The sequence below is a fragment of the Cupressus sempervirens genome, chromosome 9, assembly GCF_028749045.1.
Source record: "Cupressus sempervirens isolate cs-2001-9-10 chromosome 9, ASM2874904v1, whole genome shotgun sequence".
Taxonomy (NCBI): domain Eukaryota; kingdom Viridiplantae; phylum Streptophyta; class Pinopsida; order Cupressales; family Cupressaceae; genus Cupressus; species Cupressus sempervirens.
In genome coordinates, this window is record NC_143126.1 from 508,453,309 (window position 1) to 508,471,636 (window position 18,328).

General features: G+C 35.5%; 1 protein-coding gene across 2 annotated transcripts in view; it reads right to left on the reverse strand.

Moving 5' to 3' along the window:
* Window positions 1-18,328, reverse strand: part of TPX2 (targeting protein for XKLP2) — a 35,128-nt gene that overhangs the window by 1,309 nt on the left and 15,491 nt on the right. Inside the window, exons 11-20 of one of the 2 annotated variants that reach the window (XM_089800808.1) lie at window positions 13,616-13,694; window positions 13,472-13,537; window positions 13,291-13,356; window positions 13,065-13,142; window positions 12,827-12,946; window positions 12,469-12,635; window positions 11,440-11,548; window positions 11,305-11,364; window positions 1,614-1,708; window positions 1,428-1,520 (exon numbers count right to left, since the gene is read on the reverse strand). In XM_089800808.1, the coding sequence (XP_089656934.1) occupies window positions 1,428-1,520; window positions 1,614-1,708; window positions 11,305-11,364; window positions 11,440-11,548; window positions 12,469-12,635; window positions 12,827-12,946; window positions 13,065-13,142; window positions 13,291-13,356; window positions 13,472-13,537; window positions 13,616-13,694 (933 nt within the window). The remainder of the gene's footprint in view (window positions 1-1,427; window positions 1,521-1,613; window positions 1,709-11,304; window positions 11,365-11,439; window positions 11,549-12,468; window positions 12,636-12,826; window positions 12,947-13,064; window positions 13,143-13,290; window positions 13,357-13,471; window positions 13,538-13,615; window positions 13,695-18,328) is intronic. The other variant, XM_089800809.1, reaches the window with a different exon arrangement.

The window sequence follows — 18,328 nt, forward strand, 5'->3', positions numbered from 1 at the left end:
CTGGATGTATTTAATCATATGCAATATGATTAAATAAACCAAACTGCTTACAATCACTTAGTTCAGTAGTGAGCTAAGTTAAACCACTATTAACTTCCATATAATACATTAATCTAATGTAAAGCCAGTACAAAGAGATCTGTTGATGTTTCATCAATCCCAATGTTGTAAAATTGGCAAAAAACACATTAGCAGGGCACCATATTTCTCATGAAGACCAAACATGCCACCATCTCCATATCCTATAATATTGCTTACTAGCTTACCACAAAGATTTGGTCTCTAATAGTGCTCAGAACATTATTAAATCGTAACACCTTTCCAGAGAGTAGTGTAATATTGTAATGACATCTTAAAAATATTAAACTATATTTACAAATGGCAGTCTCCAAGTACCCCCATCTCCTGGTGACCGATATTGTGATTCTGATATAACTAGTTTTCTAAGTTCTCGAGTCTGGTCTCCTCTTCATTGTACTCAAATTTATTGTATGACAAGAGATTCCAATAATAGACCCCAATAGGTTGGAGGGGCCAGTGATTGCAAGCTGCACAAGATGTTAGTTGGGAGAAAAAACTGTGTATGGGCCCTTTTTACTGATGCAAATGAGCTTTTGCCACAAATTTGCTAAGTTTTTTCGAAAAACTTGGTCAGGTTACTCTGTTACCAATACCATATGTCACCAGGACATTTGTCATTTTTTGATCCCTAGGATGGCCACAGGATTATGGACATTCCCAATAGCCCTACAAAATTAGCAATGTTTGAAGCAAAAATCACTTTATAATAAGGAAAATGGAGCACAATTCAGGGCCAGAAAAAGCATCCCTCAACAAAGCCACACCTAATAGAACCAATATCAAAATTTGGAACAATTATGATTTGTGCCAGGGCCACCCTTACTTTCCAAGCTGAAATAATAATGAATGGTTAAAACACACCAGTACCATGCAAAAGGGCAGGCCAATTGTCAACCATATACTGTGTCACAAATTCACAAACGTATGAATTGTTCTAATAAAGTTGCTAATCGGACAGCACGAGTGGATTCATCCTACGCACCACTTTAGCACAATGAAGAGCAGTTGACATTCACCAAATAGACTATCATCAGTGTGCAAATATGATTTAATTTCATGTGACTGATAATAGTTATTCAATAGTTATTTTGCTCCTTAGATAATACCCTTCTAGTCACAGGTTGGAAAACCACAGATATATTTAAATAAATACCTTGACATTAACAGATACTCCATTAAAAAATGAAATAATCAATTAAATAAAATCATCTACCAATCACTCATTTCTTTTGTAAAGGTTTCCTAACTCAACTAGTTATAGAGCAATTGTCCTGCTAATTTTAGATATACAATATACAAATGCATAAATTATGAGATACAGAAGCTTAAATCAATAAATTTGAAACCTTTTCTGTGTACTCAGTGTCGATAGCCAGCCATCATATTTATGCTGGAGGCAAAAATTTGGAGACTTTGGGTCTGTCAGTTCCTTGGATGACCTGTCACAAAAGGTACGTTTAAAAGGTATTGCTTCAAGATGCCATTTGTGAAAATTTAAAATGAAACAACAGTTTATAAATCATGCAGTATACCTCTCTGGAACAAATGGCTTATCAAAATGTGGCATAGGTCGTGCTTGAGGTACCATAGCCTTTCGCATAATTTTAATCTCCCGCTCCTCATCCGCCTTTAAGTCCAGAATCAATCAGCCAGAAGTACAATTAGAAACATTATTCAGTTGTGTGCAATTTGATCTTTTTATAACTTGCACAGCTTGAAAAAAAAACTACCCAAAATTTCAAATTTTCATACAACAATCACTAGATCGCTTGCACCAAAATTTCAAAATTTGACCCTTCCCAGCAATTGTTTCTTTTTTGCTAGACAGTTTTAATACATATAGCACAGCCCATAGGCTGAATCTCTCCAGCTAAAGAGGCAAGGACTGAGGAAAAAGAAAAAGCAATGGTCCAAGGCTCCAAGCAAAAATTCAAACAGAACAAACTACTAGCATATTAGACCAAAAAAGTCTTTGAGAATCCTCTAAATATATCATATCTTCACAGCATCCCTCGAAGGAAGCTAATAGCAAATTGTGCTTCATCAGAATAAATAGAAATATTGGCAGACTAGTCTAGTAAAGCCATGCTTCATAACGATCCCGGTCAATTAAAACGAGGATAATATATGTGATCCCAGTCCATTAATAGATGAATGACAGTGTCAACATAAGAAAAGATGAACCATCCTCAGATAGGAAATTCTGCACCTTGTTTCCAAATACCCAACTTACCAGATAAGCATATTGAGAATGGGTTCCACTGCAGCAGCATGTAGCTGTGTGTAACCTTTTCAAGGCATGTCAAGGTGGTTCTTATAACGATGAACAAACTGAAACTAGTCTACTTTTACAAAAGCAAGTAGCAACTGAAAATGATAACCATTTCATAAGAAAAAGTGTGGTGTCCAAATATTTAAAGGTGACTAAATCAACTTATAAATTTGTAGATAAGCGTGCTCTTACAACTAAAGAGAGGCAGTCCAAAGGCCTGATTCTTCATAGCAGTATAATCTTAATATATAATTCAATTTTCTTCTTCGATAAAATCTTAATATATGGATCATTCAAAAAATAAAATTGCAACTTTACAAAAAAAATCACAAACATTAGAGAATGTAATTTGTATAATTGGTCATCTCTAATTTGCTCTATCAAGTAAATTTCTATTAAACAATAAAAAATGAGTAATTCAAGTGAATAGTTACTTCTTGTGACCTTTTCACACATCACTCAAGTGCAAATAGGGCCCCCTACTTTTTGGTCCGCATGGCCTTCCTTTTTGCTTTATTTCCCAGTAGATCTAGTGCCAGTCTCCTAAGCCTCCTTGTGTTCCAAATGAAGATCACTAAATTTAGTTGTCATTAAAATCCTCCTTATCAATGAATTGGCATCCAGAATTGTATTCCTCTATCAAAGTTGCATATGCATCCAAAAGCCCAAGATATTTTCTCAAGAATGTTAATTCCACATTGTCATGCAATCTCCTAAGGGTTAACAATAATATGCTGAATAGTCTAAATAATTGTCCATGATCCCTAACCAAGGAAGTCACAGAAGGTAAAAATGCCAAAATCCTTTATCTAGGACAACATGCACACATAAGTATTACATTTAAATCTCTCTATTTTTGTTTCTCTTCCTATAGATTTATTTATATTTGTTATGGTCACTTTTCTTCTATGTTCCCATATTCTCTCTATTCAAATATGGAAACTTTCACTTTCTCAGAATGTCTCTACTTCTCTCACATTGTTCATTATAGAAACATTCTTGTGTATACTTGTATATATAGATCATGATCTATGTTTAAATAACACATTCATTATTTTACCATAATAGTAAGCACTCAAACACAAAGGCTAAGAAATGCTATGAAGACTCCAAAATCTCTGATTCATATGCTCTGTGAAGTGGCCAAATGGCAAGAAATATGTTTCTCTTCTAAAGTCTCATTTGCAATATAAGTCAATTTTAACTGACCTAGTTCTGAGAAAACCACAAACATCAAGAAAATATCACAAAGCCCAAAATCCACCACAATACCAAATATGGGCACGGGGGAAGAAAGAAATGTGGTCTAATCATAGCATCATAAACTCATCCATATGCAAGCTAAGATATGATTCGAAACCCAAAAATATGCTAAGAGCGTGATTCACAACAATCCAGATAATGTGTTTGAAGAAAATTCTATGGGAAACACCCAAATGCGCCCAAGGCGCGATCAAGATAATGTGTTTGAAGAAAAATCTGCGGGAAGCAACCAAATGTACCCAAGGCGCAAATACGCGTAGGTAAAGGAATTATCAAGAAATGAATGAATCCATGAAGAAAACGCAAAATTGTCAACACTAAGGGAATTGGGGATGAATTAAAAGAACTAAAAAACTAAGTGACATATACTAAGAAAAAATTAAAATGTGAATTTCCTCTACATGGGAGAAGTATTGGAGTCTATGCCAAGTTTGAAAGTTTGCTCTTTAAATCAAAACTCACGATTGTGTGTTTGAGGCGATAATGATAATTTAATTGTTGGAAATAATGGAAATGGTCAGATGTCATGAAAATTTCATTACACCAAATAATTTGGACCTATTACAATAAAGGAGTTTTAAATTCATCAATAAATATTCAGGTTGAGATGAAATTACAATTAGTTAAATATTAGAAATATTTAGTTAATTAATGTTAGAAATTGCATATTGAAAAGCAATGTATACTTGAAGACAAGTGGTGGTGGTCGTAAAAGAATCTCTCTTGGAATGGGAACATGGAAGGAAATTAAATGCAATTCCCCAAAATTAACTCCTCGTCAATTTAGCAGCTTGGGGGTTGTATGTTTGTATAAGAGATGGATTTTAATTTCACTCCCATATCCAAGAATTCTCAAGAAGCGGCATACAACTTTTGAAAAGAGAGGAAGGATTTTGCTGAGAACCTTTATTAAAGAGAGGTGAGGTTGCACTGGGTTGAAAAGTCAAGAAAAGAGGCTTTGAGATTCATAAAGGGGTGATTTCGTAAGTTTGTAGTAACAAAGATAAGGCATGGATTTTTGAGGAGAGATGATCTCTTTTAGAGAAAAGCCATGAATTTTTTAGTGGAAAGGAAATCTCTTTCTAGAGAAAGGAAATACTACAATAAATTTCTTGGTCTAGTCACTTTGCAAAGGAGAGATTTAATCTGATTTTTGTTCTTTCAATGTTCTATTGTTTGTTTGGTTGGTTTAGCGAAAGGAAAATGGTGGAACTTAGAGGAGCCAGTTTGTCCATATTGGCCTTGAGCAAGAATGGGCAAAAGGGATTTTACCTAGAATCAAAGACTGTTTTGAAATTGAAAAATGTTCACAATACAAATTTGGGAGGTATTGACATGGTTGAATTCAACAAAAGAATGTTCGGGTGTAAAGTCCATGATCCCACATACTTATCTAATCAAATAATCAAAAGCAGGGTTGTGCTTGTAGTTCGATTTCCTTCGCGCTTCAAGAACGCAAAGTTGATTGTGAAGTGCTCAAGGCATTAAAGATCCAAATGGCAAAGTGTTAGCAAACCTTTCTCCACCAACAATTTTGGAACCTTCCTAAATCCTAACATATAGTTCAATGGTGTTGAAATCAAAGTAGTGGGCACTCAAAGTTGATCATTGTGATGGGGTGATCAAAGATAAATGAATACAGAAGAATAGGGGTCACCACTCCAAATTACTATTTTGAATCTGACAATCATATGGTATTTTTTTGAGCAAGTGATCGAATGATTTAACGCTAAGGATTGGCCTAGAATGATCAACAATAATCCAAATGAGCTACTTGAAAATCTAGAGCAGTTGGGAGAATTCTACATTAATTTTGCATGAGTGCTACCATTAGTTATTACAACTCTATGCTAAGGACGACTTTTTGAGAATCAATGATGCTTTTGCCACGTGCAAAGGGAGAAGGCCATCTAGCAGTATGGTTGATCTAAGAGGAAATATTGGGTCTTGATTCAATTTCCACATCAGTTGTGAAATCCACAAAATGGTAGGTTGAGCATCAAATTAGCAAATAGAAGGTGTGGCATTAGCCATTTCAGGATGTTAGACCAAGGCCAAGAGTGAGAATAAAGAAGGAGAAATTCTGATACAAACTGTGGAACAAGGAAAAGGGAAGAGTATTGCGTAAGAGGTGGAATCAAGAGCTAGGCCTTACCCTTACAATGAAGAACCCAAGCAAAAGAGGCAAAGATCTATGACAAGCCCTTTATCACCAAGTTGGACCCCAAGCTTAAATGAGATAGACCCTTCCACAAGAAGTGAAACCAACAAGAGAAGTACGCTATAAGAAGATGACATGACTAAGCCAATGTAGGACAAAGAAAGCATTAATGCTTATCAAAATCTACCTAAGGAAGAGAGGCAAAGATCTATGACAAGCCCTTGATCACCTAGTTGGACCCCAAGCTTACACGAGATAGACCCTTCCACAAGAAGTGAAACCAACAAGAGAAGTACGCCATAAGAAGATGACATGACTAGGCCAATGTAGGACAGAGAAAGCATTAATGCTTATCAAAATCTGCCCAAGGAAGAGTTAAAGGGAAAAACGTTGTTGAAAAAAGTCTTGGGGCCATATTAGAACAAGAAATGATGGAGACAGAAGTTCTTGCAACAAAAATAGAAGTTCCTATGCAAAAGTAGAGGTTCTTAATGCAACCACAAACAGTCTCCTCGACAAGGAAGAATTAATGAAAGAATGGTGTAGGGTCAAGAACAACTATGAATCCATGATTACCGTGTTGTCCTTCCAGATTGGTTAAGGCAAAGGCTGCAGAGAATTCATGAAAAAGAAAATTGACCAATATTGGAATTATAGGAAAGCTTGAACCAAGTCAACATGCCAAAAGGAAAGGAAAGGCAAAAAACTTTGTAAAGTTCATCAAGGGTTAATCCAAGTCTAGGACTTTACAAGTTGCAATACCTACATTCGAAAAAACTAAGGACCAAATTGCTAAAGATGAGTACAATGTGACAGAAATAGATCTAGGGCAGGCCTCTAAGGAGCAAATCATTAAAGAGTTTGAGGAGTCTACCCATGCAATGAAGGAGAACATGAGTTAGCTAGAAGGAGAATAACAAAAGGTGAAAAGTGAGAACAAGGCTTTGCGTGAATATCTGAACAACTAGTTTCATGTAGCGAGGGAGGAAAGTCGGGCCTTTGTTTCTCCTAGAGTTCTTCTAGCTAATTTGGTGGAATGTATCCAGAAGGAGGCATACAAATTTGTTGAGCTAGTACATATATACAGAAGGGCTTCAAACATCTTTTCCAAGATACAATGCATCAATAATTCATGGGATGATGAGCATACGTATCAAGAAGTAATCTCACACATGCATACTTTAATGGAAACTTCCAAATAGATGTTGATTGATGGTGTGAGTGATAAGAAGAGAGGTGTATGATTTTGCTTGCTGGCACAACACTGTAATCTATACGTTTGCAACCTTATTAAGAGTAAGACTAGTTGAGAATGATATAGCTATAGATAGCCTATGAATGATTTGGAGTTCTTTTTGTTAAATTTCTTAGTGATAGATGTCTTTGAGAACTTTTCCATATTCTTCAATGTCATGCATATGACCCGAGACTTGTTACTGAATTGAGAGAACAATTTGAGCAAGGGTGAACAAGAGATGATTGTTTTGGAGTTCAAGTGGTAATTGGCGCCAAACGTCAGCATAGAGTTCGAGATAGTGAAATCTAGATTTTGAGCATTCAAGGAACAGAATCAAAAGTGTAGGCTATTATGGGTGACGAAGCATTTAATGCATAGTGCGCATTCATGTCGCCCCTTATAACTATAGATAAACCTATGAAGTAAATTGAAGTTCTTTCTGTTAAATTTCTTCATGGAGTTATTTATTCAATCTTAGCATACTCGAAATTTTGATCAAGAGGACAAGATAATTCAATATATTATTTTACTATTGGTAGGTCATGAAACATACATCAACACTACTAAAACAATGAAAACTTGAATTCCATACACATTGACCTATCCCAGAAACAGAAACACAAATTTAATTTGTGTAAGCCTTCAATAGTTGTCAAACATTCAATATAGTAAGTTCAAACCTATTAGAAGAGATAGCTAAAGCATGCCTAAGTTTTGGCCAATTAAAAGATAAGATCATTCATTAATCCTTAATCCTTAAATAAATGAAATTCTTGAAATTAAATTTTTCGATACAGCATAACAGAAATTGAAATGAAGATTGCAATTGACTTTATGTAGAAATAAGCAAATTGGGTCCACAAGAAAGAACGTTCGATTTGAACATGAGAAAGATCATAAACGTATTTGAAGTTATAAGTATGTATTAATTCATTTCAAACAGAGTCTTTGAGTATCTTGAACTATCATGTACATGAGAAAAGCAATACGAACAAAAAATTAGACCTGCTGGATATATGCATTAATACTTATTTCATCTTGTTTTAGTCTGTTTAAGTTACTTTAAAATGTTTTTTTCTATTTATAGTTTGAGACTGTTGTCTGTCTCAGCTTCCACTATTCCTGAAGCTTAAAGAAAAACTGCATTTTATGCTTCAATATGTGTGCTAACTTAGAAGGCTAACATACTTTCTGGTGAACTTTTCAATCTCTCATTTGTTTGGAATGTTCAAGCATAAAATGCTTCTTTGCCTTAACTGCAGTGTGTACAATCCATACTTCATTGCATATTCAAGCTAACCTTCTCAATCAATATTTGTTGTTGGATGGCAGAACCCTTATAACTTGATCTAATAAGTTAATTCCTCAAAAGGACAAAGATATTTAGCACCTCCTTCAGGATGTATACAACGTGCTGAATCTTTGCCCATTTGAGATAACCAAAGCATATGAAAGAATGTAATTCCACCAAATAGAGTCATTTCAAATTGTATGCTCTGTTGCCTGTGGACATCTCCCCATGACCTATAATATTCTTCGAGGCATTTGAGATCATAGGTCATGCACATTATAAAATTCTTCCCCGTTAGCATAAGGTTCCTCCCATAAGAGAAGCAAATATGTAGTACAATCATAAACATCTATATTTTTCTCAAAGAACTGGATCCTTATCTTCTGGTCATAGTAGAACAAATAAAGCTTCAAATCATGGTAGACCCAAAAAAGAGTTCACAGTCTCCACTTTCCACTACTTCTGCATTAAAGGTGGCATACTCACCTGTCTGAGTTAGTTTAGTATGGTTAAAAGTTTAGTCCTAAACAAGCCCCCCTCTATCAAAGCAGGTTGGATACTAGATCAGATTAAAGCCAGGTGGGTATTAGTAACAAAAGAGTATTTACAGCAGCATTTGCTCTTTTGCAATTGTCCCCTAATCAGAATATGTTTCAGGCTGAGCTGATCGATCTTGATAAGGAATTTACACTCTTTGATAGATGGCCAACATCTTTTGGTTCTGTGAGTACATAATTCTCTCATTTAGATTGATTCTTTCCAAAGAGATCAGATGGTTGGCATTAGAAAGCACAACGCAATTGCAAATCCATATGCATCATATCCAAATAAAATGCTGAAAAAATCACCACCGACCTTTGAAGAATGCAGTTGAAAGGCATGCAATTGTAAAGATAACCCTAACAAATATTTTGTAGAAAGCTACCAGTCCTAGGTGACAAATTGTGCATATGACCTTTATGTTTACAACATTTGTGTGGACAATTTGTGCAGAAATAATATGGTCAAGAAATTCTAAGGATTGCTTGGCAAATTAGCATTTGGATCCTCTTGCATACAACCATTAATGAGACAACAGTTCAAGGAGCTATAAGTGTTCTGATATCCTTTTGTTGTAAATTAGCATTTTATGAAAGAAATTTAGGACCAACATGTTAAGGTACTTATTAAATATGTTTTTGATTATTTAGGGAAAAATAAGTTTTGAAGGGCCCCTTTGCAAAAAGCTGCCGATAAAATATTCCTTCGAAATATAACAGCCTGCAAAGCGCTTATACCAGGCCAACAGAAAAGACACGACCCACAGGGGACTGGGGCAGAAGAAACATAGTCAGAGGCACAGCGAGGACTAAATCCCCTTTTAGGCTTCATTGGCAGCATGCCCCTGATGATAGAATTTATTTCGAAGGTTGCGTAACCAGTTCTCATTTCTCATCTTCAAAGAGAAAAACAGGAGGGCAACAGCAAAACAGCAGAAAAAACACAGTCAAAGGCACAGTGAGGACTAAATGCCCTCTATGGATCAATGGCAGCGATCCCCTGATGATAGAATTTCTTTTGAACATTGACAAAACTAACCAGTTCAGCTTTCTCATCTAACAGAATGTGGATGCCCTCAACACTATTCTGAATGTAGCGATGGCTAATATATATAACCCTATCGTGGTTATTCTTGATCATTTAATGCCCTTTTCCACGGTTTTTACTCTGCATTCCATGTGCCCCGAGCTCTCCATATTCATCACTAAATAAATTATTCGTCCCAGATTCTCCTAAAGTTTGGTGAAACTAAGCAGTTTGCACTTCTGGTGCTTCTTTTTGCTGCCTCTGGTGCGAGAATTAGGCCCAATCCGCTCAGAGTTTCTTCCCATTGCCATCATTGAGCTGATCTTCCCAGAAGGATTCAACTTTTCGGACACAATGCAGATGCCCCAGGCACTGTTCTGAAGGGATCAACAGCTGAATATTGTATTTGCATTCTTGATTCTTCTCTATTGATTATTGCATTCTGAGCTGCAAATCCCTACTCTAATTTTGAGAACATATATATCCAACATGAGTCTTTCCTGTATGTTAGTTTCTTTTACTTAAGAACCAACATTTTAATCTCACAGACTGCTTAGTTGATCACTTCCAAGTTTCCAACATAAAGTAATTTTCCCATGTTGTGGATTCTAGCGTAATGCTTGGCACATTGGTCCCAAAGCAAGACCTTTAGACCTCTCGAAAATCTCTATTTTAATGTCATTTTGTCTAGATTCTAGATCCACTGACGAAAAATATTTCAATGATTCCTAAACTTCATGTTCAATCACAGAATTATTTTTAAAAAGCTTATTTGATATAGTAAGAAATTAGGCGATCTCACATTTTCAAATTGATTCAAATGCTGCCATTAGAATATGAGAAGTTTTCCTTTAAATGTAGTGCTGGCTTTGCTGGACACATGAAAGAAGTGTCTGGTGTTAAAACCTCTTCATAAGGAGTTGTGCCTAGAGATGGACTGCAAAGCCCCAACATTCTGTTTTGTGGAATTTGTGCAGTAAAATTTTCCATTTAATCCTGTTGTTCAGTTGATCTAGCCTTCTTGTTACTTGAGACAACAAGGGATACATTCTTTCACATGTGTAAATATATATATACATGTACATACCTGTAAATATGGTCATAAGGAATGTACACCTACAATTGTGTTCATTAATAAAGTATTTTAATACCAACAGTTAACAAAACCAAAAACATCACCTGACTTCATGAAACATTATAAGATTTTATTAACATCCACAAGGCGAAAGTTATTAACGTCAAAGGAAACATCGAACTAAGTTAAAGCAAATCTGGAACAAACTAATAATGTGGCAACTGCAATGTACAATAGCTGCTTTAACTAACGTGAGATCTACAAGCACATCACTTGAGTTGCAGTTCAATACAGAGTTCGTGAGTGAAGAAATACTTGAAGGCCTGCATAAAAACTAAACTATAAATTAACATCTGACCTTCTTTGCAGCTTCATACTCTTCTCTGTATCTCTTGTACATGTTTTGTTTCTCTAATACCTGCAATAGCATTTCAAGTGTAAATAACTACAGTAAAAATCTTCTCAATAATCCTGTACAAAGAAAACGGTGTACCTTCTTATCAAATTCCATTCGCTCAACAGCTCGAGCATCTACATGGAATGTGAACTCTTGTACTTCTGTAAGAGGCATTCTAGGCACTTCAGGAATATGCACGGGGACACTGCATTTATAACACACCTCAAGTTAGGCCTCTCCGACATTTCTTATCCTTACATTCTATTTCACTCTGTCCTTAAATCAAGCTCAGCAATGTCAATAACTACTTGAGTCCAGATATTGCAGAACACAAATAGGTATAAATTATTCTCCAATGAAAAATTAACAATGTAGATCTCAATTCACTTCTCAAAACATGCTGTATCATGAAATATATAAATGCCTTCTAGTAGAAACTATTACTTTTGGAATGCACGCCATAGTAGCACATTATTAGAGGAAATTAGGTTCCACATATATGCCTGCTAGTAAATTCCTGCAGTTTACCTGGTTAGTTACTAAGAAGTTGAAGCATTTAGGTTTGTATATATTATGGAATCTGCGTTTCTCATCCAGGTCCAATTATCAGAACTAAATATCCAATTTTAGAAATATCTATATTTTTAAACATAAATAGCCACTGTTTAGTTACAATATAATGTGTTTTTCCAGACCCAACTCAGAACTACATGTCCAATTTTAGAAATACCTGTGGTTTTTTATGGTAACAGCCACGGCTATATAGTTTCATCATAATTTATATCTCTCCTGCATTTTACTTGTTTAAGTTACTAAAAAGTTGATCTCGTACTTTTTGCAGTAATCTATCTTGAACATATATATCTATGGATGGTGAAAATCTACGTCTATATATACTAAGGGTCTGCATTTCCCATCCAATTTTAGAAATCTCTACTTTTTTAGGTTCACAGCTACTCCTAGTTAGTTAAATTACAATGTGTTTTTGTTTCTTCAATCCTTCAGCGGATCATGCAACAACCTATATATTTGTAAGAATTTTCACTTTCCACATATTTGTACTTTATTTAACAACCAAGGTTAACTAAAATAACAATTAGAAGTTGAGAAATAATTGCTACTAACTTGCTCTTAATAGGTTGAGCCCGGAACTTTCTTATTTCAGCTTCTTCCCTCTCAGCTCTTGCCCTTTCCTCCATTATTCGCTGTTGTTCTTCTTCGTGCCTCACTAAGCTCTCAAGCTGAAAAGGTTCTGGTTTGGTGCACTCCTTTGGTTCTGGCTTTGGTGGTATCTGCAGAATTCAGCCACATATTTCTTACTGAATAAGGCTCCCCCAGAACACAATAGATCAAAAATGCAGGAAGACAGAAAACATACAGAAAATCCAATCATAAACATATTCGACTAAAGCATTTGCATTCCGATAGCTATTAAAGTTGGCAATGGGTGGGTGCTTCTCAACAGATTTCCTCATGCACTCACAACTGGAAAATCAATGGTATAAGGTAATGGATTAGCCTTTGGAATCCGAGCCTCGTGTTCTTTGTTTACTTGCTCTTGCAGCTCCAGCATTAATTTTCTCTCTTTTTCAGCCCCCCGTTCCTTCACAATCATTAATGTCAAAATTAGAAACATATTCTTGCACGTCTCAAATATCTTAATGAGATTAGACTATTTTAATGAAGTGACATATTTTACTTCCCATGAAGAAAATACAGACCTCTGTGAGAAGATGGAAAGGTTTAGGTTTAGTTGATCGAACAATGGAATCATGAGATGGTTCAGAATTCAGTGAAAGCTAGCCATCCAAACACAATAAGATGATAACCAGCAGATCAGTAAAACTATGCTCAAATCCAAATATCAAGAAAATTCAAATTTAACTGTTCCTAAGTTAACCAGCATAATCATCCTATCATTTGCTTCACAAAGTACATGTCCCCTACCTTCATAAAGAGATCAGCCGGAGCAGGAGAAGAATGGCAACGCTCATCCGTTTTAAAATGGAACTCCTGATACAACCTCATTAAGTTTTCAAACAAACATCCACAGAGTGTGTATAAAATTCTCACTGAATCACAATGTGTTTTGATTGATATTAAATTTCTTGAACAAAAGCTCTCCTACCTCAGGTTTTGTAACTTGGCGCTTAAAATGTCGAAATACACCTAGGTCTCCTCTACTGGAGAATATCTGTACTAAACAAAATCAACATTAGTTTAGTTCAACCAAAACATGCACTACAAAATTACAAACCATCTTTCACGTCACCTTTTTGTTAAGTGGCCTCGCCTTAAACTTTGGAGCATTTTCTAGCTCTTCTTTCTGCAATTCTTCTGAGCTCTTGACCCTGAACGTTTTACCAAAATACATATTAGATTTGATAAATGCCTTTCAAATTACTATGGTTTAGGTTTCTATAGTTTGAGATCTGTAACTTTTGTGTTGGATTTAAAGGGCGCATCATCCAAGTCAATATTCAAAGTAGGAGAGTTTAGAATTGAGAAATCCATTTGAAATAGATTGTTCTCTGATCTCTGAAGTCTGGTTACAGAACATACTTAATATATATGGAATAACTACATGGAATAAAGTTCCTTGTCCAATGAGTAAACATATGTCAGAAATATCAATACAAATTGGAAGATATTTTCAAAGCTATTTTAAGAGAAAACATCTAGCTTTCAACAGCCAAATTCTTTTTTACCTAATCAAGCAGTCTGCATCAATGTGGAGCAGTATTTTTTCTGCTGCAGGTTTAACCAAAATTAATATTAGATTTGATAGATGTCTTTCAAATTCCTTCGGTTTATGTTTCTAGAGTTTGAAATCTGTAGCTTCCATTTTGAGTCAGAATCCAAGTCAACATACAAAACAGGAGGATTTAGAATTTATAAGCAAACATCCACTTTTCGACAGCTAAGTTCTCTATTACCTAATCAAGCAGTCTGCAACAATGTCGAGTAGTTTATTATCTGCTGCAGGTTTTACCAAAATAAATATCAGATTTGATAGATGTCTTTCAAATTCTGTTGGTTTATGTTTCTAGAGTTTGAAATCTGTAGCTTCCATGTTGATTTACAGGATGCATCATCCAAGTCGACATCCAAAACAGAGCTTAGAATTTAGAAAATGCATTCATAATAGATTCTTGTATGAGCAGTGATATCCACTTCATTAACTTTTGATAGCAGAAGTCTGGTTACAGAACACACTTAAAACACTAACTTTAGATCACAGTCCTCCATATAACTATATGGAATAAAGTTTCTTGCCTAATGGCTAGACATCTAAGAAGCCAGATTCGTCCCCTGCTGCCCAGATTCAGGACCGGGTCCGGATTCTCATCCAGGTTCACTATGGGTCCAAGCAGGGTCCTTAGTTTGGACCGTGGGTTCACCCGGGTCCTTGCTGGAGCAAACCCAAGCAAAACTACAGCAAACCCATGGCAAACCTGGGAGGACCCAGGGGTGTAGGGTCCAAAATGTGAAATAAAACAACTTTAAAGAGTTTTTTTGTTTTTATGTAACTCTAAAAGGAACCTAATAAAAAACATTTCACTCATCTAATCTCTCATGTTGAGGAGGATGATGATATAGCAGCTGGGTTCCAATGATGAGGATCTAGATATAGTTGCAGCCGGGGATGAAGCCATTGAACCCTTTTTTTTTCTATGATCCATTTGACCCTTGAAAGGCATTTGATACTATGATCATTGATAAACTACTAAACGCTTGTCATTTATCATTGTGTTTCAAACTTTATTATTTGATGAACTAGTCTATGTATTGCAATTTTATTTTGCAAATTAATAATTCAATGTATGATTTTCTTTAAAATCATGAAGATAGATTAATGAACGAGTATTTAATGCTTATCGTTGACATTTGGCATTGATTAATGATCAAGCAACAATTATTCATACAAATGACTTTGTTTTGCAACTATGGATGTTTCTCTTATGTATGTATGTATATATGTATGTATGTATGTATGTATATATATATATATATATATATATATATATATATATATATATATATATATATATATATATATATATATATATATATATATATATATATATATATATATATATATATATATATATATATATAGTTACAAACCCACCCACGAACCCAAAAGGGAAAAAAAATGTCAAAACCCATGAACCCAAATCCATCCCAAAACCCAAATCGGCAACTTAGCTAGACATATCACGTGTCAAAATATCTATACGGATTGGAAGTTGTTTTCAAATTTATTTTACAAGAAGTTTATCCAATTTTCCACCGCTAAACTCACTTTAAATCTAATCAACCAATCTACATCAATGTGGGGACTATTTTGTTATCTGTTGCAGTGACAATGCAATTATGAACTGACCTTTGCAACTAGCTATCTTCAGATCTGTATGCCATTAAGTAAAGCACAACTGTATGCCATTGGATTCCCAACAGATTAAACTACAGAAAAGGGTGCTTTCTAAGTCATTACTTATGTTAAACAATGTATTAAACCACAGATAAGTGTGCTCCAATCTCATTTCCCCATTTCAATAAATTTGCTACATGTACTCACACTCATGAGGCTAGAACATTATCACATATACGTTTTAGATTGTGGAAATAGAAAACTAAGTACACCACATTTCCTACCCAAAAAAGACTTTATCCAAATACAATGGTCATGACATTATGTTATCACAGATACGTGTTAGATTCCGGAAATAGAAAACTGGCCACAACACATATCCTACCAAGGAAAGACTTTGTCCAAATACAATGGTCATTTCTAACATGTCAATTGGACCAAACTTAAGCACCTATTTGAAACAGAAACACACACGATTCTGCAATGAAATAGTTACTAACAATGCATAAAGAAAAGGTGTTTATTTTCAGCTATGTCTAATCAAAGTAATCATTCATGCTGTTCCAGAATACATGACCAGCTGTTTTCCTATTATCCATAAAGGCTGCATAAAGATATTTTAAGACCACTGAAGCCCCCATTTGACTGGAAGTCCATGAAATAACAGCCACCCCAAGAGTCTTTTCTTTTAAAGTGAACCCTGTTGTTAGAACTTAGATCCTTGTAAAATGATTTTAGAAGGCCTCCACCCTAAGACTCTTTTCTTTTAAAACAAACCCTGTTGTTAGAACCTAAATCCTTTGTAGAATAATTTTAGAAGACCTTCCCATCACTCTACTTTTAATATCTCCAATTTGGACAAAATCCTTTTTGTTACATAGTATGCATGATACGAGTAAAATGTTACACAGTCCATTAAATGAGTAGCCATAAACTGCAAAAAATTGTCCATTACTGTCGATCACAAAGAAAATCTCATATCCTACACACTCACCAATAGTTGCACATAACACAAAAATCTCTATCCTAGGAACTACTGCTGGAATGGTGCACATAGGCAACTTCTTGTTAATTACACCCTAGGCGGGCATATCCAGCCAAAATTGGCTCCAAAAGGAAATTGCCACTAACTATTGGGTGCTTGAGAGAAACTACATACAGGTCCAGCTCAATGTATCAATGTATCAAAATACAATTAAAAAGCAAAATATCATAGAATAAATATAAAACCTAGGTTACATAGATACACTACTCACGTACCCAAGTACTAGGTTCTCAGTGGAGAGCATCATAACTAAGGATCTTGATTAAGATTTCTGATTTTTGTTTCAGTTTTTTTGTTTGTGTATCAGCTTGTTGTTTATCAAGCTTAATTCAATGAGTAATCAGTTTGAAACTTCGATACAATACTTATTAATAGTAAACTTTAGTATTGTTCAAGTCAAAAGTTTATTATTTGCAACATGTCATTGTTATATGATTTATGATCTTCTTGTTCATGTCTAAAGTCTGTGTCTTTTGTTATGCATCTAAACATTTATCATATATTATTATTACAAACATATTGCAAATCTAAAACTGAAAACAATACATTACATTTGGAAACTTTATCACTATTCTTTGTTTACCGTACTGGGTAAAGAAATTAATGCATACAAACAATGGATCAAAATAGCAGATAAGAATAGTAGAACTCCTTATTTTATTCGCATATGCTAGAAGATGTTACATACAGATGATCATTACAATGATCCCGAAGGGGGGTATATATACATCTCGAGGAACCTTCCTGAAGGTGTTTGTCGACTACATACAACATGTCAACTACATAATAAGAACCTTCCTAATACTGACGACATACATCCCGCTACACACCCTATCAGCCGATACCGACGACATACATCCTGATACCGATGACATACATCCCAATACTGATGGTATACATCCTGATACTGACGACATACATCCCGATACTGACGACATCATCCCCCCCCAAAAAGAAAAGTCGTCTCCGAACGACCACACAACAAAACTCAACCACTAACTACATTTATTCATAAAACAACATAGACGTCATGAACCAAAAGGCTGTGTCTCAGATTGTGAAGATCGACTGCATTGAAGCTAATACACTTGATCTGTCTGGACCTTCAAATCAACTCTGATCTGAGAGTTCTCTTCCACAACTTCCTTCAGCATCAATGCAACCTCCTGACACTCAGCTTCTTTCTGATCATGAGCCCTCTTCGCTAAGTCCTCCTGAAGAGCTTCTACCAAATGTTGCTCGGCTGCTACTAGCTATTGTTCCATCTGCTACTTCCCTCGTGCACTTTCCTCGAGTTGTGCTAACAGGGCTGTCCACTCTGCTTCCCATGCAATCTGTTCGGTGGCAAGTCGGTCGGCCATCTCCTCTCGAGCCTTCTCGGCCGTCCCCCGAGCTTCCTGCCCAGCCTTTGCCCTTCTTTGCTCTATAAGCACCAACTCTGCCAAAAACTTGCTCTGTTTTGCGATGACAGCAAGACGAGAATGAACATCCTTATCCTTCTTCTTCGCTACTAGTAGAGGGTCCGACACCTGCACCCCTTAATCTACTTTCTCTACTGTTGCTAC